The sequence below is a fragment of the Cryptomeria japonica genome, chromosome 10, assembly GCF_030272615.1.
Source record: "Cryptomeria japonica chromosome 10, Sugi_1.0, whole genome shotgun sequence".
Lineage (NCBI taxonomy): Eukaryota > Viridiplantae > Streptophyta > Pinopsida > Cupressales > Cupressaceae > Cryptomeria > Cryptomeria japonica.
The window spans coordinates 188,477,086-188,503,077 of record NC_081414.1 but is presented as its reverse complement, the minus strand read 5'-3'; the positions used below and the strand labels follow the sequence as shown (position 1 = coordinate 188,503,077).

The following is a 25,992-nucleotide window of genomic DNA, read 5'->3' as shown; positions in this document are numbered from 1 at the left end:
TGAGATGTTGTGTCGGGCAAATATGATCCTAGGGTATGTTGTTCATGGTTGTGATAGGAAGGCCCTGATACTTTTTCAAGAAATGAAAGAATTAAGTCTTAGGCCAAACCATGTTACCTTTGTGTTTTGTTTGCATGTTGACATGTAGGTTTAAGGGATGAAGTATCTAGGTAATTTAATAGCGTGAAGGGCTATCACAGGATTACCCCAAGAATGCAGCATTACGGATGTACGGTGGATGTTCTTGGTTGAGCCAAGCTACTAGAACAAGCACGAGATTTCATTAACAAAATGCCAATAGAACTTGGCATTGTCTTTTGGAGGTGTGTGCTTCTTGTTTGTAGATATATCATAACAATATATAGCTTGGAGATATATCAACATAGGATTTGAGTTTGGATTCACAGTATGATACACCTTGCATGCTTCTCTTCCTGTTGCAACATCTTGAAATGTCCATGCTATCATAAAACAGGTCTTTGACAGATGCTCAAACAGTGTATATAAGCTGTGATCTGTATTATACTCCATACATCTAATTTTACCAAGCCAACAACACAGTTTAGATTGCCAAATACTTTTAAAAAAATTAAAAAAACTTTCTAAAAACTGAAAATAAAACTTGCCCCATTGGTATAGCGCATGCCTATTTTCAGATTGCTTCATTACCATCACCAATAATCTCCACAAGAACATACTCCCTGTTTAAAATGATGGAAACGATTTGCATCTCTCACAATAATTTCTCTTGCAACAATCTTAGAGATATATTTTGATGAAGTGTGGCAATCAGCACATACTCGAAGGTTCTTAACAACTCTAATAGTTGTACCAGCTGGGGTGTTTAACAAACCAAATGCAATCGCCAACTTTTCACTATGATGACAAAGAAATAATTCTTTTTCCTCCTCTTCCACATCACTAAGTAGATGTCTTGAATCTGGAAAATAACCTGCTGCGGTCATCTCCGAGGCCAAATTTTCCAACTTTGCATAGATGTCCCGTGTTTGTGGATGTGATTTGTCTCCTGCACAAAAAACATGTACCATTTTATGGCATTCAATCCAACTACATCCAGGTATCTTTTTAATTCCTCTATCTTTCATCAATCTCCTTACCATCTGAGCCTCACCCCACCTGCCCACTTCTGCATAGATATTCGAGAGAAGAACATAGGTTGCAGCATTTTTAGGATCCAAATCAAAAAGTAGCATTGCTGTAAATACTCCTAAGCCTATATTCATATGTTGTCTAGAGGCACCAAGAAAACTCATCCACACAACCTCCACAGGTTTAACTGGCATCTTAATGATGAAGTTTAGGGTGTCCTCAAGATAGCCAGCACGGGCAAGAAGGTCAACCATACACACATAATGATCAACTGTAGGTGAAATGCAATAAGGGTTACACATCTGTTTGAAATATGTACAGCCCTCATCAACTAAACCTGCATGGCTGCATGCATATAAAATGCAAGCAAAGCTTACTACATCAGGATATGTTCCCGAGTGCTTCATCAATTCAAAGACTTTGAGAGCATCCTTGATAAGTCCATTTTGTGCATATCCTGCAATCATGGCATTCCATGAGACAAGATTTCTTTGGGGCATGTTGTCAAACAGTTCACGTGCCTTGTCTATGCTTCCACATTTTGCATACATGTCTACCAGGGCAGTCGCAACTATAGCATTTGATGAAATCTCTTTATCTATTATGCTTTGATGGATGTCCATACCCTGTTCCAAAGCTCCCATTTTAGCACAGGTAGGTAGGATGCTCGCAAAGGTTGTGGAATTTGGCTTTACACCTGCCAATTTCATTTGCTTGAAAGTTTCTAAAGCCTTTTCAAAAAATCCATTTTGTGCATATCCTGCAATCATTGCAGTCCACAAGAACACATCTCTTTGAAGCATTCTGTCAAACAGTTCACGTGCTTTGTCTACGCTTCCACATTTTGCATACATGTCTACCAGAGCAGTTGCAACTACAATATCTAACAAAATTCCACTATCCTTTATGCTTTGATGAATGTCCATACCCTGCTTCAAAGCTCCCATTTTGGCACAGGCAGGAAGGATGCTGGCATAGGTTGTGGAGTCTGGTTGTACACCTGCCAATTGCATTTGCTTGAAAGCTTCTAAAGCCTTTTCAACAAATCCATTTTGTGCATAACCTGCAATCATTGCAGTCCATGAGATTGCATTTCTTTGAGGCATTCTGTCAAACAGTTCACATGCCTTGTCTATGTTTCCACATTTTGCATACATGTCTACCAGGGCGCTTTCCACTATAATATCTGACAAAAAACCCCGTTCCATTATACATTGATGGATTTCCATACCCTGTTCCAAAGTTCCCATTTTGGAACAGACAGAGATGATACTGGTAAAGGTTGTGGAATTCGGGTTTACACCTGAAGATTGCATTTGCGTGAAAGTATCTAAAGCCTTTTCAAAAAATCTATTTTGTGCATATCCTGAAACCATTGCATTCCATGAGATGACATTTTTTTGAGGCATTCTGTCAAAAATTTCACGTGCCTCGTCTATGTTTCCACATTTTGCGTACATGTCTACCAAGGCATTTCCAACTATAATATCTGACAAAAATCCCAGATCAATTATGCTTTGATGAACGTCCATACCCTGTTCCAAAGCTCCCATTTTGGCACAGGCAGGGAGGATGCTGGCGAAGGTTGTGGCATTTGGCTTTACACCTTCCAATTGCATTTGCTTGAAAGTTTCTAAGGCCTTTTCAGCAAATCCATTATGTACATATCCTGCAACCATTGCAGTCCATGAGAACACATTTCTTTGAGGCATTTCGTCAAACAGTTCACGTGCCGTATCTATCCTTCCACATTTTGCATACATGTCTACAAGGGCAGTTGCAACTACAACATCTGACAAAATTCCTTTATCCTTTGTGTTTTGATGGATGTCCATTCCCTGCTCCAAAGCTCCTATTTTGGCACAGGCTGGGAGTACACTGGCAAATGTGAACTTATCCGGTTCGAAACCTGTTTGCTGCATTTGATTAAACAGTGTGACTGCTTCGTCAGGGCACTCATGCGTTTTGTACGCTGCAATAATCGTATTCCATGAGACGGTGTCTCGTTCTTTCGTGTGATCAAACACTTTACGGGCATCAACCAAACTTCCGCACTTGACATACATGTAAATAAGCTTATTATGAAAAGTTGTGCGTGTAGCAAATGCAAATCGGCTGAGAGCAATGGAAGAGTAGACCTTTTTCCCTTGTGAAACACCATTCTTGAGAATGCAGGTCTGAAATAATTGAAGATGTGTAGAGTTGTCTTCAGGGTGGTTGTGTGTAGTGAATGGCAATGGCATTTTATGATTGTAATTGAAGAATGGAAAATGTGCATTGTTATTCAGTTTACGTCTACCAGTGGGAAGCCCAGGAGCATTTTCTCTTACAAGTTTTTAATACCCATTCGAAAGCCTTACCAGTTTCAGGTGAATTAAAGTCTCCGAAAGTAATCTGTCGAGGATTGCACGCTTTCAAAACCAAACAGTCATTAACAGTTGAAAATTCCATGCAGATACAGAAGGAATGATAATTTCAGCATCCTCAAACTCCACAATCCTTCAACATGACGAGAAACAGTTTTCTAAGGCCGATTATGGGTTATAAAAACATCAGTCTAATCGAATTACATGTCTTGATAGAGTTAAAGGATAGCAATATTTATTAACTAAAAAAATAATACCTATCACATCCACCGAAAAAAAAAAAACCAAATAAAAAGGAGGAATTGAACCCAAGTAGCTTGGCTCTTCTTTGAGAATAGTATTTTTCATAATGTTGTATAGGAAAAGGATTTATCTAGATTAATGTATTGATTAGTTTAAGATCTTTTTTCTCATTTACATTTTGGTGAATTTGATATAGGTTACATTTGCAAGCATTCTGATTTACTTACATATAATTAGTTTGTAGATTGATTGCATAGTTTCATTTGATATTTTATTAGTTGAGGTCATTTACAAAATGTTATCTTCATGTTTTTCCTTTCTTAAATCATTGATAGATGTTTTTGTTGTACCTTTTATGCTTCTTCTAGTGAAATGATAAAGTGGATGCTTGTCCCTCTCCCAAAATGTGTCCTACTCACGAGGATATTTTTGTGCAAGCATTGACATCTTACCTTCCATCCATACCAATTCTCTCCCTTGTAGATATGAAGCATTGGTGAATGAAGAGCTTTGTCCCTCTCCCAAAATTTGTCCTCCTCATGAGGATATTTTGGTGCAAGTGGTACCATTAACAATCTTCTCAACACTACTTTGCGTACTTCTTTTAACACATGTCACAATGATAATTTGGGCTCTTTAACTACCATCTCTCATGGATTTGTTAAATCTAAGATTGACTCTCTTCATATTCACATTTTAACATTCAACAATAATATATATTCTTGCAAATAATTCACCTTCTCCTCATATTAACCATGTTTATGCTTCAAAATATGATTATACATCTCATTTCAACATGATAAAAAATATGATCCCTCCCTCCATTTGAATTAGAAGCAAATTACAATGTTGGTTTGAAAATGTTTTCTAAGCATTCATACAATGGAAATGGTCTTGGACACATGGTACAAGGAATTAAGAGCCCTGTGAAACTTACATCACACTTTTCTAAAGAAGTTTAGGTTTCTGACCTTCTCTATTGTCTAGTACTTATATGTCTTCTTCTAGTAAGAAATCGCATCTTCGTTCACAAGAGAAAGAATTGTTTCCTACTCCTTATCCTTTATCTAAGCAAGAACAAACCTTTTAGAGCTTCTCAAAGCCTACTTGATTACTCTTCCTCCTTTTAAATATAATAAATTGTATAAAGTAAACAACAAAAAACTTCCTTTTTATGCATATCATCACATGCTTGGTCATGCCACTAGTGAATGTAATACCTTGAAGGGTAAAATATGATAACTTCTTACTTGTGGAATCATTCACATGACAAGTGGCATCAAGTTTATCATTTGTCTTATCTCTCATAATTGATAAAAATTTTGCTATCATGTTTCTCCCCACTACATGACATTCCTAGCTCTATATGTGGTCTCATTGTCATTCATGGTGGTACAAACTTATGTGCAATCATACTTTGTCTTGGGTATCAACAAAATATTCTCTAGTGTGGTTGTTCTCATCTATACATAGTAATATGTTATACTTTTTAAGGAGGGACATATTGCCTCCTAAGCTTTGATTTATTTGTGTGCCTCACGTGTCCCCTGTGATGTTGGTGGTCTACGAATCACCTAGCATAACAAAACTTCTTGGGCATTGGAATTCATATGCCTTACCTTGATCACCTAGCATAATGCAAGTTGGCATTTTGTGATCCATCATTTATTATACCCCCTGAAGCATTGGTGATCCATGAATCACCCAACATAACACAACTTGTTGCTTAGTGGAATTCATGTGACTTAACATACATGAATTCACTTAGCATAACATGACTTGTTAGTCTGTGAATTCATTTACCCTACTATAGCCACCTAGCATAACGTAACTTGCTAGTCTATGTGCTTCATATGACGTGATTTGTCATCCATGGTTGCCTAGAATAATAAAACTTGCTAGTCCATGATCCATGATGAATTTACAATATGCATGATCCCTAGCGACAAAGAAAGTTAGTGCTTGAGTCATGTACCCTTGTTCTTTTGTAGTGATTGAGTTTATGCATGTGTTTGTACTGATTGAGTCCCTACATATGTTATTTTTTGTGTTATTTATATGTATTGATTGAGTTCCTCTATGTGATTGTTATATTTTGGGGATGATATTTGGTATGGGGATAACCATTTATATTGAGGTCTCCTTACCTCCCTAACTTGGAATTTTTGTTTGTTTTAGTGTGTACTAACATTTTTATTATATGATTCATGATTGTCTCTTTTATGCTATGTGTTTTTTCATGTATCCTTCATGTCTACAATGTGTATGCCCCATGTTTTCAATATGTGTGTTTTTTTCTTTGTGTTTGTTGTGTGTGTTCTTAGTGTATGCTTTTTATTTGCTATGTGCATACATTATGTATCTTCTTTATGTTATGTATGTATCATCTTGGGAGTTATCACATCTCTCAATTTAGTACCATCCTCTCTCTTTAGTGCCTTGACGGTGGCTTCTCTGTAATTTACCATAAGTATGGCCATAAGCTCAACCTTTGCTAATGTGAGGGATAAATGTAGCATCATAAATTATTGTTGCTCATAATTTCACACGAGGTTTAGTACCCATTTCAGCGTAAGTTATTGATTATGATTGAATGTGCCCCATTTTAGGTTCTTCTTTGAAAATTTGGTTAAATTCCCTATTGTCAAGCCTTTTGAATCATAGATTGTGCCGAAACACTAGCACCCAACTCTAGTATCCTCAAAAAACTATGCCAAATTTTGAGATTAAAATGTTGTCCTTGTGATATAGTGGAACACAATCTTGCTTGTCACCCTGATCTTGGATGGCTACTTCAAAAAGGTGCTAGTGTTCTAGGAAATAATGTATCAATTCCTAGTTTATTTAATGTATTTCCTACATAGTACATGAGAGAAAAGCATGCACACAAGCTTAAAAAATAACCATTAGGCATAGATTAAATAGATAAGCCACGAGTTATACCATGGGAAAACCCTCAAGGGTGAAAACCTTAGCCTCCAAAAGCATCCATATTCCATCTTATTATTCATCAATAAAGAAATACAAAGCATTTACAGAGTTATCATGAATATTTTTGAAACATCAAACCCTTTAATGCATATTTCATGTGTCTAAGCATGAATCCACACATGCCATGCCATGCTTCACATATGCATTCCTTCAAAAGTCTCAATAATGACAATCCAAGTTCGCCCAACACAACAGAAACCACTAACACATGCGTTTGCTTATATAGACAAGCTCACACAAATACAACCAAGTGGTAAAGTAAAACCATGTGACTCAAAACCATGAGTTCACAAAACCATTGGCCTCACATTTAGTTTTTACTTTATTAACATTTATCTAATATTAAATTAAATGTGTTTTCCCAATGTGAGACCCACATTAAATATACTTCCCAATGTTATGTACAACACATAAAGTGACCTCAATAATGTTGACTCCTAGTGATGCACGTCCATATAGGTCCTCCTAGGTGCAACACGCATAATAACAAATAACATTATAAAAATTATGCAAGGTGTACAACATCTTATCCCAACATTCTCCCACTTATTATATACATTACATAAGGGTTAATCAATGAATGCATCATCATATCCATACATGCAAATACATAAATCTCCACCATGTTCTTGAATTAATACCTGCAATAAAACCAAGTGACCACCATCTCAAGCAAGAACTCCTCTCATCCTTTAACATGCCACCTATGGAAGAAAAGGAACAAGTCAAGGTGAAGATGCACCAATCCAAGAACACAAGCATCAAATCCAATGTGATAACAAAGGCTCCAAGACATTGTCATAAGGCAAAAACCCCACATGAACAAAAATGGCATACACAACACATGCCAATACATCAAATCATCCATACCTAGAATGTATAAACAATATTGGTAAACTCATGCCAATCACATATCATCTCATAAACTGCAATCAAGCTCCTTGTATCAAACTTGTCAATGAAGAACATACATATCTAGGAGCTCCTATTGCATTGATAATATCAAATATGAAAATAAGTTCAAGGCACATCAAGTCTAACAATCAACGCTCATATCAGTGTGATAAATAATCAAAACATGAAATACCAAGAACAATCACAATGATCCACACATGAAACCCAAATAGATGCATACTCTCTTGCAATATGTCACCATCCTACAAAATCATATAAAAATGAATCTCATTGAAGAAGCCATAGAATAAAGAGGGACAACTTGTAAACCATAACTTGTTCTTCTAGCAACACCTCAAAGAAGCAACGATGTGTCAAGCATGACATTCTCCAAAACATCCCAAAATAAAAGCCACAACAACACCCAAAACATGTTCAATCTCTTAGATTAAACAAACATATGTATCATGTATATTGCCAATATGGATGTAAACCTCTCAAGCCAAGGAAATCAAAATCAAAATTACCATTCCCAATAAAGGAAATTACACCAATAAACCATCTCCTAAGATCCTCATAATGACATCATAATATCAACCCAAATGCACAAGGAGATAACCATGCTATCCATACCTGAAAAATGAATCCTCCAAAACTATCAATATATCCATAGCTCAATATCCATATATATGAAAGATAAAACATAAAACATAATAGACTTGAAGGGAACAATGGAAAATGCCTCACGAGTAATAATTCTCCAAGTAGACCAAGAGTAGGGAATGAGAATTCTCATCCAGGATATCCAAGTCACCTTGACTCATCAAAGAACAATCTCCTCTCAAGTCCATACTAGGTGTAAGCTCCTTGGTCTTCCTATTGAAACCACCATCTCAACAAATGTCTCTAATCACAAGATAAAACTAGCATCACCTAAGTCTCCATGTATACATGAGCACCTATAATAGATCAATCCATGCCAAACTCAAAATCCAACACAACACCATCATGAAGTAATCAAGCAAACAATCATGTACTCAATGCAAAGAGAACCAACCAAGATCGATTCCAAAGTTCTAACCACAGAATCAAGAGCCAAAATATGACATCATGATCTAACCATCTCCTCCTAGAAAATGACAAACTTCAAGTGTAAATATCATGATCTCAAGCAAAATGTATCATACCAAAACTCTAATCTAGAATCAAGAGTGCATTATGACATAATAACAAATTACTCTAAATTAAACATCACATGTCAAAGTTAGTTCAATTCATGACACCTCAACTAAAGACTTCATGAGCTCTCCATGTCTCAAAGATATCAACATCTCCAAACAACATGAAGATAACTATCTCTTACTAATGAACCTACAAATGTGAAAGACCCTTCTACAACAATAGGATCTAAGAGCTTCTCCAAACATCTACAACAATAAAGAAGATCATCCACCATCTAATTTTGAATCCACATGACTAATAATAACTTCCTCTAAGTCATGATATCACACATGGAATTGTGATAGCCATCTCCTAAATGAAGATCATCTAGGCCCACACACACAACTAAAATGTCAGTAATCATCAAGTGAAACCAAGATCTCCAAGACAAGAAGATACAAACACCAATAAATCATCAAGAATTAATCCTACACTTCTAACAAACAATCAAGAATTAATCCAACACTGACAATCCATCACTGTCAAAATCTCCCATTGAAATGTGTAACTAATAAAACATAACCAGGCTATCATGACATCATGATAAACCACTTGCTACAACTCCCAATAGCTGACTAACCAAGTAATCTAATCATCCATCCTCTCATCCCAAAGGAAACATACCAATGCACTAATGATCACAGACAAGGCCAACTAAAAAATCTGTATCAACACTAAATCAATCGCACGGATATAGAAATTCCACAACCAAGTCACTATGCAACATGTAAGTAAAGATAGCCTACAACATTGCACAACTTGTAGATCACATACACTGAAATGCATGAACTCATGATCAAATTAGTAACATGCAAACTTAGATATCAAAGAGAATAATCCTATAGACTAAGTGACTCATATACCATATCAATATCTGATTGATTTTCCAAACATGTCCACAACCAAGTACCATAGTCAAGAAACTAAACAAGCATCAAGGATATAAGAAAAAACCTCCTAACATCAAACCAAATTACCACTAAACCAAAATAAATATGATTACATAGTGCCAATGCAAAAGTGTGCCTACTTTAATCATGACACAATTATTGTACCTACACTCAACTATAACCCACACAAGACTCCAAGTCTCAAACTATGTCCAACCATGTCCTCAAAACCAAAAACAACCTATGTAATTATCACCATTAAAGTCCAACTCTAAAAAAATCTTGTAAAACTATACCAAGAAGCACCAAATCTAATAATTAGTTGTATCATCATACATATCACATGAAAACATGCACACCCTCAAGGTTTTTCCTCTTGACTCATCCAGATGCTCACATAATCACACTCTAATCATAGGAACCTACAAGTGTTCAAACAAGTCCCAAATTGATTATGCACGAAAATCTTAAAATCTACATGATCCATCGTGTAGTACTCTCCAAATGATCTCCAACACCTATTCCAAATCAAAATTTGATTTTGTATGCAAAATTTATAGACATAAACGAGTCCAAGAGAAACATATAACTTGCGGGCTTTAAAAACTAGTCAAAATGGAAAAAAGTTTTATGAAACTAAATTGGTATCATTGTGTAGTGCTTAGAACTAGCTTTTCAACGACTATAAAAAGTCAAAATATAGACATCATGGAAAAATGTTATGCCCCTCGGAAGAAACACTAACACATTTGGGGTTGTTTTCCGATGAACTATCATCATAATTCTGACATATTATCGTCGTAGATCCAACGAAATGGCGAAAAGTTTTTTGTCGCTCAAATTTCATCGGGTTATTCGACGGACAGGTGTTCGTCAAAATTCTAACGCCTTCTTTGTCTGAAGTTGACACATAATGTGGCGGTCTAATTCCTTGGAATTTCGATGAAGTCGCCAATCTTCTGATGAACCATGCACTGGGTTTTTCGTCGAAATTCTAACAAAAAAGGGCACTATGCTCCGATGGGAATGTTGTACCTATGATGAAAATTTTTGCCGCAAGTACAAAATTCTCATCGGAGCATAGTGCCCTTTTTTGTTGTAGGTACAACATTCTCATTGAAGCATAGTACCCTTTTTTGTCGGAATTCTGACAACAAATGCAAGGAAGCTCTAACGAGAATGGTGCACCTGCAATGAAATTTTTCGTCGTAGGTACAACATTCCTGTTGAAACATAGTGTCATTTTTTGTCGGAATTTCGAAAAAAAAATGCAAGGAAGCTCTAACGAGAGTGTTGTGATTGCGATGAAATATTTTGTCACAGATACATCACTCTCGTCGGGGCCTATGTTGGGCATGTCCATCAGAATTCCGACGAATAGGCTATATTTAAAAATAAATAAAAAATTGCCATCAGGGAATATAAAGCATTGCAAATATGGAATATGATTTGATAAGCTTTCTCAAATATGGAACTACCCCTATATAACTTCATACCTCAATGATTAACTAACTATGGTAAACTATATATTCTAACAATATACAAAATCAACAATCTCATATATTCTAACAATATACAAACACAACCAAGAGGGACTATTTGGGTGATGAAGACCTTGATAAAGCATGGATATGAGAGTGAGGAAAATGACAGAAGTAACATGCAAAGCCCTGGTGAAGACAGGTAGCCATTATGCATTCTACTACAATACAATGACTAGTTATAGGTCAGAGATGACGTACAAGGTCATGAAGGGTTAAAGGATGCAGAGATTACATTCATAGAAACACACTAAGATTATAAAGATCTCAAACCACAAAGTGACCTCTCACAGTCCATAAGAAAAGATGTTCATATACAAGGATTGGATCAGAAAAAATTGTAGCAAGTTAATGACAGAGAGTAGAAGCAATTAACAACTTTACCCAAGTAAGGATTTGATCCAATGCCAAAAGGGCCAAAGTCAGTTACAATGATTTAGGGTTAAAGGGGTATAAGGTTTAGATGAATGAGAACATGAAAGTATCATAGCAACAATATGAATAAATATTTGATAGTCCCAAAGTCTGATAGACCTACAATACACAATTAAAATAGTAACATCATTTAAACAAAAGGACAATTCACAGGTATATAGACTATCAAGAGTATCGGTCAAACAAAATGCAACCATTGTCACAAAATGTCAAAGATCAAGTTACATTGATAGTTTAAAGCCTCAACATAGAACCAAGATAAGAATTAAAGTAATTAAGAGGTGTATGAGCAACTATGGTAGTTAGGAAAGAAAAAACACAAGACAATGTATAGCATCACAGAATCCAATCATATGATAAAGGCATCAAGGACAGATTTCAATGTCAATGAAGAAAATGCCTTTATCAAAGGACAATGATATTATTAAGATTGAAAGTAGTCACTAGGATGAAAAGATGTCCCTTGGAGTTACCAACTGAGTTGAACATCTAGTGAACGTGATGGAACTAGTTCCTAAACAAGATAGACTGAAACCTAAGATTGAACCTAATATCACCTTTACTCAAAGTGGTAACTCAAAGCATACACCTGATGGACCAATATACATTACTGCTATAACTAATGACAAACCCACATGTAGGGTGCTTATTGATCCACTACGTATTGTTAATATGAATACAAAAGAATATCTTTTCACATATGCATTATATCGAGACAATTATGATAAATCTAAAGTCTTGATTAAGGTGCATGATGGTTTCACTTGTCCCACCATTGGTTCCATCACCCTCAAGTTAAAGTTGAATTTAAAAGCTTAGATGTTCCTTTTACCATTATTTCTACCTTAGACCAATTTCATGTGAAGTCGGCTCATTTTTTAAGGCAGTGCCCTATGTAGTCCATTAAAATGTTGAAGTTTTCATTTCAAGGACAAGTGTAAACTATATTTCATAGTGGGTTCTAGCCCTTGTTTAGACAAATATTTGGTGTATTTGGTGACTCCTAATTGCTAATATTTGATCTTAGACTTAGACAGCTATTTGGTGTATTTGGTGACTTCTCTTTTAAAAAGTTAAATGAATATTTGCCTATGTAATCAGCAATATGAATATAAACAACAAAATCTATTTTCTATAATCAGCAATATGAATATAAACAACAAAATCTTAATCAAGGACCTTACCTTTGATTGTCTCCACTAAGTAACTTCTTGTGTTGTTGTTCGTGTTGGCTCTGTTGGACCTTGCAATTAAGATTCAATACATATTATTCAATAAGATTAACAGTGGAGCATAATGAAATATTGAAAAGTGTGTTACCTTATTGAGCTTCTCTTTGTTTCAATAATAGTTTAATATTCTCTACTTAACAAGGCCAACCACGTGAAGGTGGAATCTCATTTGGCCCTTCCCCCCCTCCCCCCTAATATCACTCTAAATTCCTCGTTAACATATAACATTCATTCATTCTTTCATCAATTAATAAAATATAGCATTCATTCATTATCACATAACATTCATTAACACATAACATTCATTAACACATAACATTCATCAACATTCATTAACACATATCATTCATTAACATTCATTAACACATAAAATTCATTCATTAACAAATAATAGATTACAATCATTTTTTTTTTTTTTTTTTTTTGAAGCTAAGTAAAGACTAAGTGGAGCATTATTTTCTTCATCACTTTCCCCCTCTTTAGTTGTTGTGTCCTCTGCTCGTGATCTTAATGTATGCCTAGTCTTGTACTCACGACGAGGACGCCTAGGCAAAGGGGGCCTGTTGCAATAACAAAGAAATGGGTTAAATTCAGAAGATTTTTTTATTATTTTTACAAATATTTCATTAATTAAAATAACATTACAAGGGTGCTCTTTACTTGATGGGGCCACATCATCTTCCTGATCATTTTGTCTAGCCTCATCCTCAACATGTTGAACACCCTCTAAATCCTCTAGAGTTGAAACACACATGAAAGGTTACATTAATCAATACACCAATTGCAATTAAATTCATTTAAAGGAATAAAAATGGTCCTCTTTACCTGATGTTGTCAACCCTGATCATGCTCCACATGTTCACCATGCTTTACATGCTCTAAAATAAAAACAAAAAAGGTTACATTAATTACTACACCAATTTCAATTAAAGATGTTTAATTGTATTAATAATTACATAAAAAAATTGTATAACACATGAATACCTCTAGTACCGGGATGCACACCACAACCTTCATCATGTGCAGGTTGTGTTCCACCCTTAGTAGGCTATATTCCAATGTCATGTGCATTGTTATCATTGCTTGCTTATTTAAAACAAATGTAGTCACTTTATGTTGGAAATTAACATTGAACAAATTATTGCTCAAGTATTCAATTTTAAATAATTTTCATTTAGCTTATTTACCTGTGTGACGGATGCACCAGAATATTGTGTTTGACCACTCAATTCTCTTAGGCATTCAGCTACGGCTCCATAGCCTTGCTAGAAGGCAATTTTTATGTCATATTCTTTGGGTTCTCTATTGAATTCAAAGCCCTACATTTTTGCTTAATAACATGAATTTTGCTTCTATTTTTTCATTAAAAAAAATTGTTTGCAATTTATTATTTCGATGCAATATTTCATTTATTGATACTTACAATTTGTGCGGCAACTTTCATATAACTACAAGAGCCAAGTTTGTGTTGTCTGTGCTTTTCTAGTCTTGCCTTAGTTGCCTTCGATGTGTCAAGAAGCCAATGAAAAGTTTGAAATATGTTAGATTATGTAAATATAAAGAGTAATTAGTACATAATTACATTGTTAATAGTATCAAATACTTCCTTCGTCCGGTGATGTATGTCCTCTTCTCTTTTCAACTTTCTCCTTTCCATCTAAAACTAGGTCATTCCACTCCCTCTCTAGAATCATGGGGGGACACACATACTTTATGTTCTTCTTTAAATGTGTCCTATATTGGTCCCTCACATACTTTAGATATGTGCCAGCTTTCTAAAGGACCTTTGTTTTGTTGAATGTGTCATTTCCGAACAACACAACCAAACAGTTTATGAGTTCATCTTTTAATTGTTGATTTTGGGCATTCCACCGTGTATGTATGGTTGGCCCAAAGATCTCCAATGTAATATCATTTAGATGTTTATAAATAAACATCATTGCCTACAAAAAAATCATGGGATCATTAGTCCAAAACAAGTGATCAATAAGTAAATTACAACTGGACTATATATAATAATTATTTTAAAGTACCTGGAACCTTCTCTATCTTTATGGGAACAAGATCATCGATCACCACAAATGTGACCAACAACGTTCCCGTACTAGTAATATGAGAAGATCCAGGAAATGTTGCTAAAATATCACCACTAGTGGCCTCTGCATCCCCAGGTGCATGTCCTATTGCACAGGTCAGTGCAGTACTCGATGACTGCATGTTGCATGTTGTCGACATTGCAGTCAACAATATAGGTGTTGATGATGGGGTCAGATGAGGTGGTGAATGCATGAGAACATGGACAACACCTGCATATTAATATATTAAATATAAGAGCAATAACACATTAACAGAAGCATAGTAACATGTAAAAATATGAGTTGGTGTATGCACAAAACATGGTCATCACCTGAACTACCTAGAGTACCCTGATCATGGCCACCAACTTCATGAGGATGCAAAAATTCATGTAAAAACAACACGTACATATTTTAGTTCATGACATAAAAGAGTATAAAATATAAACCACAAATGAACCTATGTTATAATTAAAGATTTCACGACTACTTACTTGTAAGTTTTGTGCTCTCTTTGTCAATTGTTTCACCCTCTCTTGTATCTCATAAGTTTGAGGGACTATGAATAACAATTTAAGAATTTATTTATTATTATTTTTTTGTGTCTTTCTTACCATTTCAGCATGGTTTGTGGAATATGTGATGTCATCATCGCATAATAGTGAGTCCACCTCTGTATTGATATTCTCAGCTACTGCAGGTGCCTTTCCCTGAACATCCGTCTGTGACAAGAATATTAGTAACATTATCAAAATTAATCCAAAACCCTAAAGAAAAAAACATAATAATATAACATTTTGCTTGTATCTAATTTGTACAATTACAATGAGGTTTATCTGCTCGGTAGAAGTGCCCGGAGCTACATCCCGATTTGTGCTATGTGTCGGATCAACGTCGCGTTGTGACAAAAATTAAATATAAACAAACATTACCTAAATGAAACCAATAGACTTACCAAAAACACTTAATAATAAAATGGTATATTGGAGTCATTAATTAGATGTTGGTTTAAAAGGTATATATAAGTATGCACCACCCCCACAATAGTAACTTTGTTTGTATCTATGTGATTCAAATTGTAATCGATTAGCAGCTCTTCCCCTACACTTATTGATTTGATCACACATACGAATACATGGTTTCCCTCGTGCGCCTCGAATATACAACTGGGTTGCCTATAAGTTGACCCAAGTCGTGTATTGTTTATAAAACTTGCAATATTCCCTATTGCTTTTGGGCTTTCGTCAATGTACATAGCCACTCTTTTGCTTTGATCGTTATCTTTTAGCTCTATATAATTTAGTGACAGTGCATACCTACACATACTTTGTGTATATCGAACCAGCTGCATCCAATTTTTGTAATTGTAACAGGGTCTGACATACTCCATCAATTCAACAACTTTGTTGTAATAGACCTTTATGTCATCCATGGAAAATAGGCCCAAGCCATGTAATGGTGATGGTGCTATGCAATATATCCTCCCATTAACACAAAAATCAGTGTTTATTGAAGGAAGATCCTTGGGTACCCATTGTTTCTGGAGATGTTTGTACCTCAAGGGCACCTCGATGTCGCCTATTCTCTCATTATCATAAGAACATGACCCCCCTTGAGTAGGAAACAATTCCATGCGTTTATGGAATTTTCTTCTAATCTTTTGACCTCTAGTTGATCTCCCTCTTTTAGACCTACTACATGTCTCTCTTTCCTCTTCTCTTCTTGAATTTCCCTCGCTCACGGAAGACACATCTGAAAAATACCTATTTGGTGGTACCTGCATTCCATCAAATAAGAGAGATAGTTAGGAGAGGGTCGATTGTTATTGTGAGAGGAAATAAATTTTAGGATTCCATGGAGAGAGACGACAAGAAGTTGTAATAGATGGTTCACCATATCTTGTTGATTTTTTGCAAATGTTGCAAATAGATTTGAGGGCGGGTTGTCAAAGGTCCATTGCATGGATTGATAATAATGGCTTATTCTTTTTCCCCAAATTCATCATTGAGGGTAATATTGATGAAGAAGTCGGCCCTAAAGTTGATGTTGAGATTTAAATTCGAATAAGGCCAAGTGGGGCCTCAAGTGTTGATAATTGTATTAGAGTTGTTGCTAAGGTGGAGGTTTCAAAAACTGAGCAAGTTTGTTTTCTTGGTAATTTTGGAGTTTCAAAAACTCAGAAAAATTGTCTTCCTTGTCACTTAAAGCATATAGGAGGGCTAACAAAGTGGAATGAGCTATACCATGTGGATGTCAAGGTGGTTTAGGTGAGAAAAAAAAATCAAAGTTTTGACAAAATATAGTTGCTAAAACCTGGCTTATTATTAAACCACTCTAAGATGGGTGTAAAGAGAAAGCAAGCAAATAATAAATGGTTTCTATAGGGTGTATTGACTTATACATGCCGATCCATGAGAAGAATCACCACCTTGCCTTTATGTAGACTATGCAGAATCCTCATCAAAGGGGTTCAGGTTCCTGCATATGTAATTCATTTATCTTATGTTAGCTTACATCTTATATGAAGGTCAATCAAATGATTCACTACCTTGCATAGACAAGGTAGCGAACTATTTGAAAAAATGTCTCAAAGAAATGTGTTCTCATGGTGATGGAATGTCATGACAATCCATAGTAATTTGATTGTCATGGCATTCCATCACCATCATTGCATTCCATCACCATGAGACCACATTTCTTTAAGGCATTTTTTCTGATAGTTCACTATCATGTCTATGTTACCACATTTTTCATACATTGCTTATATTGGTCAAGTAGTGCAAAACATATATTCAACATGGCTTGGCAATGTTCATTCGGATCACAAATTCTCTAATTACATATAGAAAAGTTTAATATCCCATAGGTCAATTTTGATTTTTACATATAATTACATATATAAATGTATAATATCCTATATAATATCCCATACCTTGGCAATGTTTACTTATATTTCATATAAAAATGGTTAATATCCAATAGGTCAATTTTAATTTTTACATATAATTATAATATCTGATTTAATTATAATTACCCATTTAATTATGTAATTGAAATATCTCATTTACATATAATTATAATATCCCATAGGTCAATTTCAATTTCAAATTACTCTGAAAAACTTCATTCCCGCAAGGCAAAGCAGAATACCATTGGCGCACACAAGAGAGGATATTCACAGGGTTAGAGATGGTGGTGAATGAAGACTTCATTCGCGCTCGCAGGAGGAGGAAATCAGTTTACAGGTGAGCAATCACATAGCTTCATCTTATGTGCATTTTATAATATATATGGGATATTTCAATTTCATAGACATATGCAAAATGGATATTATATGGGATATTATAATTATAAATTAATGGGATATTATATAATCAAATCTAATAGTTTTATTTTACAAATTTGTTGTGTTTGATCCATAAGAGCTTTGGTAGAGCTGATTCATTTAGTCTAGCAAGAAACTAATCAAGTTTGTATTGGCTTTGTTTGTTTCAACACCTAACGCTTGCTTTGTAGAAATCTTATAGGCCTGTATATACCTTTTCCTAGAATCATCTATAACTACTATATTGCTAGAGAACTCAGATGATGTGTAGAGAATGGTTTGAACTCTATACTGATAGAAGGTGATGCATAGATACTTATCAACGCTATTAAGAATGGTGCCACACCACATTGGAAAATACAGAGGATTCTGAGGGACATTATGGATTCTCTAAATAAAGTTCTCGACTACAAGGTTAGACATGTTTTCAAGGAGGCGAACATGGTTGTAGATTACATGGAAAACATGGGAATAAATTTAAGGACAAAGGATGAGCAGGTTTTCGAGGCAATCCCGAATGAGGATTTGGAACAGATTCTAGTGGATGACTATGAAGCCTCGTGGAGGCAGAAAAAGGAAGGCATTGGATAGGTACAACTAAGGGAGGGTACTGATATGGATTCCAAATCACAAATTTGGATCCGGGGTGACAGAGGTGATCATGATAGACGAAAATAAGGCTTTGATTACCGTGAATGAAGGGACATTGGGAGAAGGTGTCAAGATATTAGGACACTTAAAATCCAAAGATGGATTTGGTTTTCATGGGATATCAAATTTCTTTCTCTTTTATACAAAGCCCGATGTTTGATAAGGATAGGAAATCATAAGGCTAAGGTTAAATAGGAAGGTAGATCGAGCAGTGAATGTAGGAGGATAACTGAGGGAAAATGGTCCATCACTTTGGGTTGAGTTGCCTATGTGCGGAGGAGACATTTCAATAATAATGCAAGAGACTTTTTAACTGTGATGAGCTTACTTGGGATGCGTTGTGGCATCTGTCCAGGGTTATTTTGGGTGGGGATAGGCACTGGTGTGATGGTTTCATCTATGAGGTGATTTTGTGCCCAATGGTTGACATCCTTGATTCCAAGGAAGCATGCATACATATGATTGATGGCTTCATAAGATCGGTCAATGAGTAGGCAGTAGCAAGTTCTATTTTGGACTTGGATTCGGGTGACTGGACTAGTGTTCTGGACGTGTACTTCAATCCGGAACATTACATACTAGATCCACCAGAGGACAAGGATGCTCGGGAGGCCAGGGTTGTGCGAGAAAGGAAGAAGAATTTCATGGCAGAGGCTTGGGAGGTGTTCTAGATGGGTGTCAGAAATTGTGACTTGGGGCCCTTCAAGAGATTCCTGAACTCAAATGATAACTAGCTTAGTGTAGCATTGGTTGTGTATGTGATGGACATTGGTGAAAGGCTCGCTGCAATTTTCTGTTATTTTGAATAGTTTTTTTTTTTTGTTTCTGCTACTATGTAGCCTACATGTGGTATGTAAGGGAGCTATCCCCTTTTGATAGCACTTAATAATTTTATTTTTTTATGTAAATGCAATACATGTCTGAGTTTTGATCTTCCAATACGCTTAAGGTTCCTAGTGACAAGACGCGTTGGTCACCTCGCACATCACATATGATGTCTTCCCCTAACATTCAATTTATTGTCCATATACAAAAGAAGTACTCAGCACAATCCCAACATTCAAAGAACATCCTTCAAAGCCTTCATAAATCATACAAACCCTTGCAATACCAAGAACAAGTTCCTAAAAAACCCTAGAAGGTCATTGAAAAGGGAAACAAATAATTCTGATTATGTCTAAAATGCACATAAGATGAAGCTAAGTGATTGCTCACCTGTAAACTAATTTCCTCCTCCCGTGAATCTCCTCTCCTACGCGTGAATGAACTCTTCATTCACCACTGTCTGTGAATCTGATCCTCTCCTACTTTACCTTGCAGGAATGAAGTTTTTCGAAGTCTTTTGCTTTGCCTCACGGGAATGAAGTTTTTCAAAGTATTTTGCTTTGAAAAGTAATTTGAAATTCAAATTGACCTATGGGATATTATAATTATATGTAAATGTGATATTTCAATTACATAATTAAATGGGATATTATATGGGATATTATAATTAAATGAGATATTATAATTATATGTAAAAATTAAAATTGACCTATGAGATATTAAACATTTTTATATGAAATTATAAGTAAACATTGCCAAGGTATGAGATATTATACATTTTTATATGTAATTATATGTAAAAATCAAAATTGACCTATGGGATATTAAACATTTCTTTATTAAAAATTATTTATGATATTTTTCAAAGGTCTATTGCTCACAACCTATTAGTACATTGAAGCAATATTTTGTACCACGTTCTACGTCACTATGTTGTTTTGAGGCTTTTAGTTTGAAAAATAAGTAAGGGTAAACATAAAAAACAAATTTGTTCAATTTTTTATAGGGGGTGATCAAGAAGGAAAGTTAAGGTTGACATTATGCTCACTATGACTAGTTCGTAGTGTGTTCCAAGGTGTTCCAAATAAATGCACTAGAGTATTGTGCTATGCACTAGCTAGTCAAAGTGTGTGGATGTTCATTCGACCAAGTATAGTGTGGGTTGGGTGACATGCAATTCATGTACCCACTCTTGGAGTAACGTGTGGGTTTTAGGACCTAGTTGACTAGACATTGTGATTGATAAACTAACTTATGGATGACTTGTAGATATTATGAATATTATCAATCTCTCTCTCTCTCTCTCTCTCTCTCTCTCAGATGTCTCCATCCTATTTTGTCCATTCTCTCCATGTCCTCCCTTTCTCTTTCTCTCTCACATCTCTCTCTCTCTCTCTCTCTCTTTGCCTATTGTAGACACCTAAAAGTTGCACAATGAATTAAGTGATTTTTATTCATTTAATTATCCCTAATTATTTCAGTTAATTAAATTAAGGTTTAATTAATATCCCTATTCTTCTAATTAGCCTATTAATTAAATTAAATATTTGATTAATATTCCCCTTCTTCTATCGAAGCAATTTAATTAAATCCCCCTTCAAGCCATTTAATTTAATTTACATTTAATTAAATCCCCCTTCTAGCCATTTTAATTAAATTTACATTTAATTAAATCCCCCCACTTACAAAAATTCAAAAATTCATTTTTAAATAAATCAATATTTATTTAAATCTATCAAATGCAAGTTCCAACCAACAATTGAAATATTTTAACTTTATTTTAATTAAATCCTATTTTCCCTCACCCACTTGCAAAATCCTACATCTCCCACTTGCCTCCTAAACCTCTTCTAGAGCCTTCTAGATTCTTCTAAACCTCCTAATCTCATCCTAATCATGTCTAATCTCCTAATCATGTTCTTTCCCTAAATTTGAGGAGGTCACTTCTCAAATTTGGAAGAAAGTCTTCTAAATGCATTTAAGACATTATTTCTTCAACAAGCTAACTTGTTGAGTTCCCCAAATTTGGAAGGACTCTTACAAATTTGTCCCCAAAGTCTTCCTAACCATTAATGGTTAACTCAACCTTCCCACATGGTTAGAGACTTTCTTTCTAACTTAACCTTCATTTAACCCAAGGGTCTCATCAAGCACTCATGGCTTTGACCCTGGTTATCTTATTAACCCTTGCACAAGAGTTTATCCTTTGGGTAAAGGCTTTATCCATTGGTTATTCACTAACCTAACCATAGCGTTACCTCCTAAGGTAACCACCATGTCTCCTCAAGCATTTAATGCCTCTTGCCTCTCCTCTCAAGCCCTCTCAAGGTGATATTTGTCAACTTGGGATTGGATTGAATCCCTCACATGGATTGATAACTTTCAATCCTAGCCCTTGTTGAGATTATTCAATCTCAACCATCCATTGCCCTATTTTCCCTATAAATTGAGCCCATTCCTTCTTCAAATATCCAAGTCTTGTGTGCATCTAATTTATAGTATCATTTCATCAAGCTTTGTTAGCCTCTCTTTGATAATAGCATTTTTAGATCATTTAGTAGCATCATAACTTAGATTCATCATGTTTTGCATATCATGTTAGTAATATCATGTTAGCTTCATTTTCATACTAGCTTAATATCATTTTAATACTATTTTCATGTTAGTTTTAGCTGCATTTCTAAATCATTCATTAGGATCATAGTTACATCCATTTTGATCCTAAAATCCTCTAAATCTCATTCTCTAGGTTGTCATCCAAGAGATCAAGTGCTCTTCCAAGTGAGGGTCACCTTGAATATTGAGGATCTTTAGAGATAGAGGAGCATGGAATGATTTTGAGAGTTTTAGATTCACTAACTTGTTTTGCTGATTTCTAACCTCTAATGCAATGTTTCATGTGTATGTTTGAGATGTTTTCCCGTCTTGTAGGCTGATACCACATTTCTAGCATACACCTATTACTCTCTTTCTCTCTCAAGTATCTCTCTCCTTCCCTCTCTCCCTCTCTCTCTCTCTCTCTCTCTCTCTCTCTAGCTTAGATTCGTTCATTCATCTTAGATGAGTTCATTTTAGATACATTTAGTTAATTATATGCATTAGGGATCTTCTTCAATTAGGATTAATTTAATTCTTTTGAAAAGAATAGAAAAATGTCATAGGGATCTGCTTCAATTAGGATTCATTCAATTAAATACTCTCCAATTGATTTGACCAGCTAATAGAGTTAACCTTTCAAGGTTGCTAACTCCCCCACTTTAGGCTCTGCAAAACCTAGGCGGGTGTACCTACTCACCAATCAATTCTCCAAATTGGTGCTTGATGGTGTTATTTTTTTCTCGAGTACCCTCTAGAGCGGGAATCGTCCTCATTTTTCTATCCTATTGTTGATACTCCAAAATCCAGTAACAATACCTAATACCCCTAGCATGTTAGTCATCACCAAACTTTTGTATTTGGCATAAGTGAAAGGTTGAAGCTACAAAAGTTTTCTTTAACACAATACAAGAAGTAAAAGGATAATCAGGAAAGTAGAAGAAATCAAGTAATTTAAACAATATTATATCTTATCCCAAAGGTATATGCCACTTTGAGATAAATACTAGAAGTAGGAAATACAATGTGTTGGATATGGTAAAAATTTTGTTTTATGTAGTGCTTGTAGCCTAAGAGTTAGGGTTTTAGGGTTCCTGAGGGTTCTATGTCTTAGGTTCTTCTTTTAGTTCTCCCAGGCTATGTTATTTCTTGTTGTTGACTTATGGTAGAAGGTTTTTATATCTTAAGTGATGATTGAAAGGGTTCTTTGTTGTTTGATTACCAGCTCCTCACGTTAGGAATTATCGTTCGTAAAGGTTATTTGAATATGCAAAATACTCCTAAGTATTGTTAAAACCCCGGGTCTTGAGTCATTTATTTCCCTAGGAAGGCCCTGCGCACGATAACTTAACCCATAAGGTTTTCTACGTGTTATAAATGATCACCTAAGTATCGACCCCAAGTGACTCGATCGTGCGGGATAAGATTTAGAAAGAAAGTGCCCCTTGTCCCTTATCTTGTTGGGTGTTTCAATGTGATTTTCAACCTCGCGAGATAAGGAAACGACAGTTTTCAAAGAGTGCATCTTATCCCACAGGGTCTCCAAGTTACCATAATAGCATTACATGGCAATGTGGGACAAGTCAACAAAGAAGGATGCTATTCTTTTCTTATCCCGCATGTTCTCACGGGGATAAGAAAACAGTCATGGGATAAGAAAATAACTAAGAAAAGGGTAAAAGGGCTTATCCCACGGGGAGTAGAGATCCACAACAAAGGTGAATGAAAGATCAACATGTAAGGTATATGCCACTTTGAGTCATTTATTTCCCTAGGAAGATAAGAAAATAACTAAGAAAAGGGTAAAAGGGCTTATCCCGCGGGGAGCAGAGATCCACAACAAAGGTGAATGAAAGATCAATGGGTAAGGTATATGCCACTTTAAGGTATATGTCACTTTGTGTCATTTATTTCCCTAGGAAGGCCATGCACATGATAAATTAACCCATAAGGTTTTCCACATGTTCTAAATGATCACCTAAGTGCTGACCCCAAGTGACTCGGTCGCGTGGGATAATATTTACAAAGAAAGCACCCCTTGTCCCTTATCCCATTGGGTGTTTCAATGTGATTTTCAACCTCGCAGGATAAGGAAATGATAGTTTCCAAATAGTGCATCTTATCCTACGACAACTGCAAGGTGAGAAAAGAAGCAACGCGGGATAAGGACACGACTAAAAGAAACAAGCAGTAGAGGCCTATCCCACAATGATCCAAGAGCACTATGAGAGGCCCGCCGGATAAGGGTTGTATTAGGCACAAAGGGGAAATCTTATCCCGCAGGGTCTCCAAGTTACCATAATAGCATTACAGGGAAACGTGGGACAAGTCAACAAAGAAGGATGTTGTGCTTTTATTATCCCGTGCGTTCCCGCAGGGATAAGAAAAGAGTTGCGGGATAAGAAAATAACTAAGAAAAAGGGTAAAAGGGCTTATCCCGTAGGGAGCAAAGATCCACAACAAAGGTCAATGAAAGATCAACGGATAAGACTCAAAGGTGCACCGTGAGATAAGAGTGTTAAAGGAAGGAAGAGGAAGTCTTATCCCACAATTTGTTCCTCTTGTTCAGAGATGGCCGCGAGATAAGAGTTATAAGTTGGAAATAAGGGAAAGCTTATCTTGTGCGTTCTCGTGGGGATAAAAGGAGTACTGCAGGATAAGATAGATAATTCAAAGGCTTATCCCGTACATGGTAGGAACATAAAGGAAAAGGGCTTGCAGGTGGAAAGCTTGGAGCAACACGGGATAAGGCTTCCAAGGTAAAACATATAAAAGATTATCTCGCAAGGATAGAAGAAGGGGTACATGACATTGCAGGATAAATAAAACAAGGGAAATCTACAATAGAGGATTATCCCATGGAGATAGTTGAGATGGCTGAAGGAGCTTCAAAGAATATGAATTTCTAAAGTGATAAAGGGGGACTATAAGAGGATGCCATGTCACTATTCAGTGAAGGTCAACGAGCAATCCTGACCTTCTATTGAAAGATCAATGGATGAAATTCAAAATTGGTGCCAAAGACTACCTCTGTCTAGCATGAATGAATTAATGGCATCATAATAAAATGAGAACTCAATGGCATTTTTGTGTACCTTGCATACAAAGAGAATTCAGAGCATTCTAGAGCGAGAAGAAAAGCAATTTCCAGCATTCTAGTGTGTCTTCCAAGCAATTTAAGTAAAAACGAAAACCAGTAAGTGATTATGTCTTGCTTGTGCGCATTATCAAATTACTGCAGTGGTATTTTGAGTTGTTTGTGTGTGTTCCCTAGGGGTCGGTAGGTTTTACTCTTGTATTTGCTTTCTGAACCATTTCTCGGTCTCGTGTTAAAAATGGTCTCCCCTACTAAGAAATTTGTTGTCCCTGTCGAAGCAATCTCATCAATCCCTGTTACTGAGGCTATGCTTGTGGGTATGGTTTCTCCCATGGAAGAAATTGTGAATACCTCCTCTATGAAACAAAGCCCTAGAAATGTCCCACAAACATCTGAAGAGGTTGAAGTTAGCTCCACTCCGAAGGAGAAGGCCGCAAAGAGAAAGAGAAAAACAATCTGAAAGACTACCACTATTGCTTCTGTTAGTGAGTCTTCACATAA

The 25,992-nt window shown here is 35.7% G+C and overlaps 1 protein-coding gene across 1 annotated transcript in view; it reads right to left on the bottom strand.

Moving 5' to 3' along the window:
• Window positions 1–671: 671 nt before the first annotated feature.
• The window catches only part of LOC131079157 (pentatricopeptide repeat-containing protein At4g30700-like), a 61,477-nt gene continuing 36,156 nt past the window's right edge, over window positions 672–25,992 (bottom strand). The window contains exons 2-7 of the mRNA XM_059212303.1: window positions 15,613–15,720; window positions 3,471–3,521; window positions 3,020–3,287; window positions 2,717–2,779; window positions 1,133–1,567; window positions 672–1,027 (exon numbers count right to left, since the gene is read on the bottom strand). Coding sequence (XP_059068286.1) covers window positions 672–1,027; window positions 1,133–1,567; window positions 2,717–2,779; window positions 3,020–3,287; window positions 3,471–3,521; window positions 15,613–15,720 — 1,281 coding nt within the window. The remainder of the gene's footprint in view (window positions 1,028–1,132; window positions 1,568–2,716; window positions 2,780–3,019; window positions 3,288–3,470; window positions 3,522–15,612; window positions 15,721–25,992) is intronic.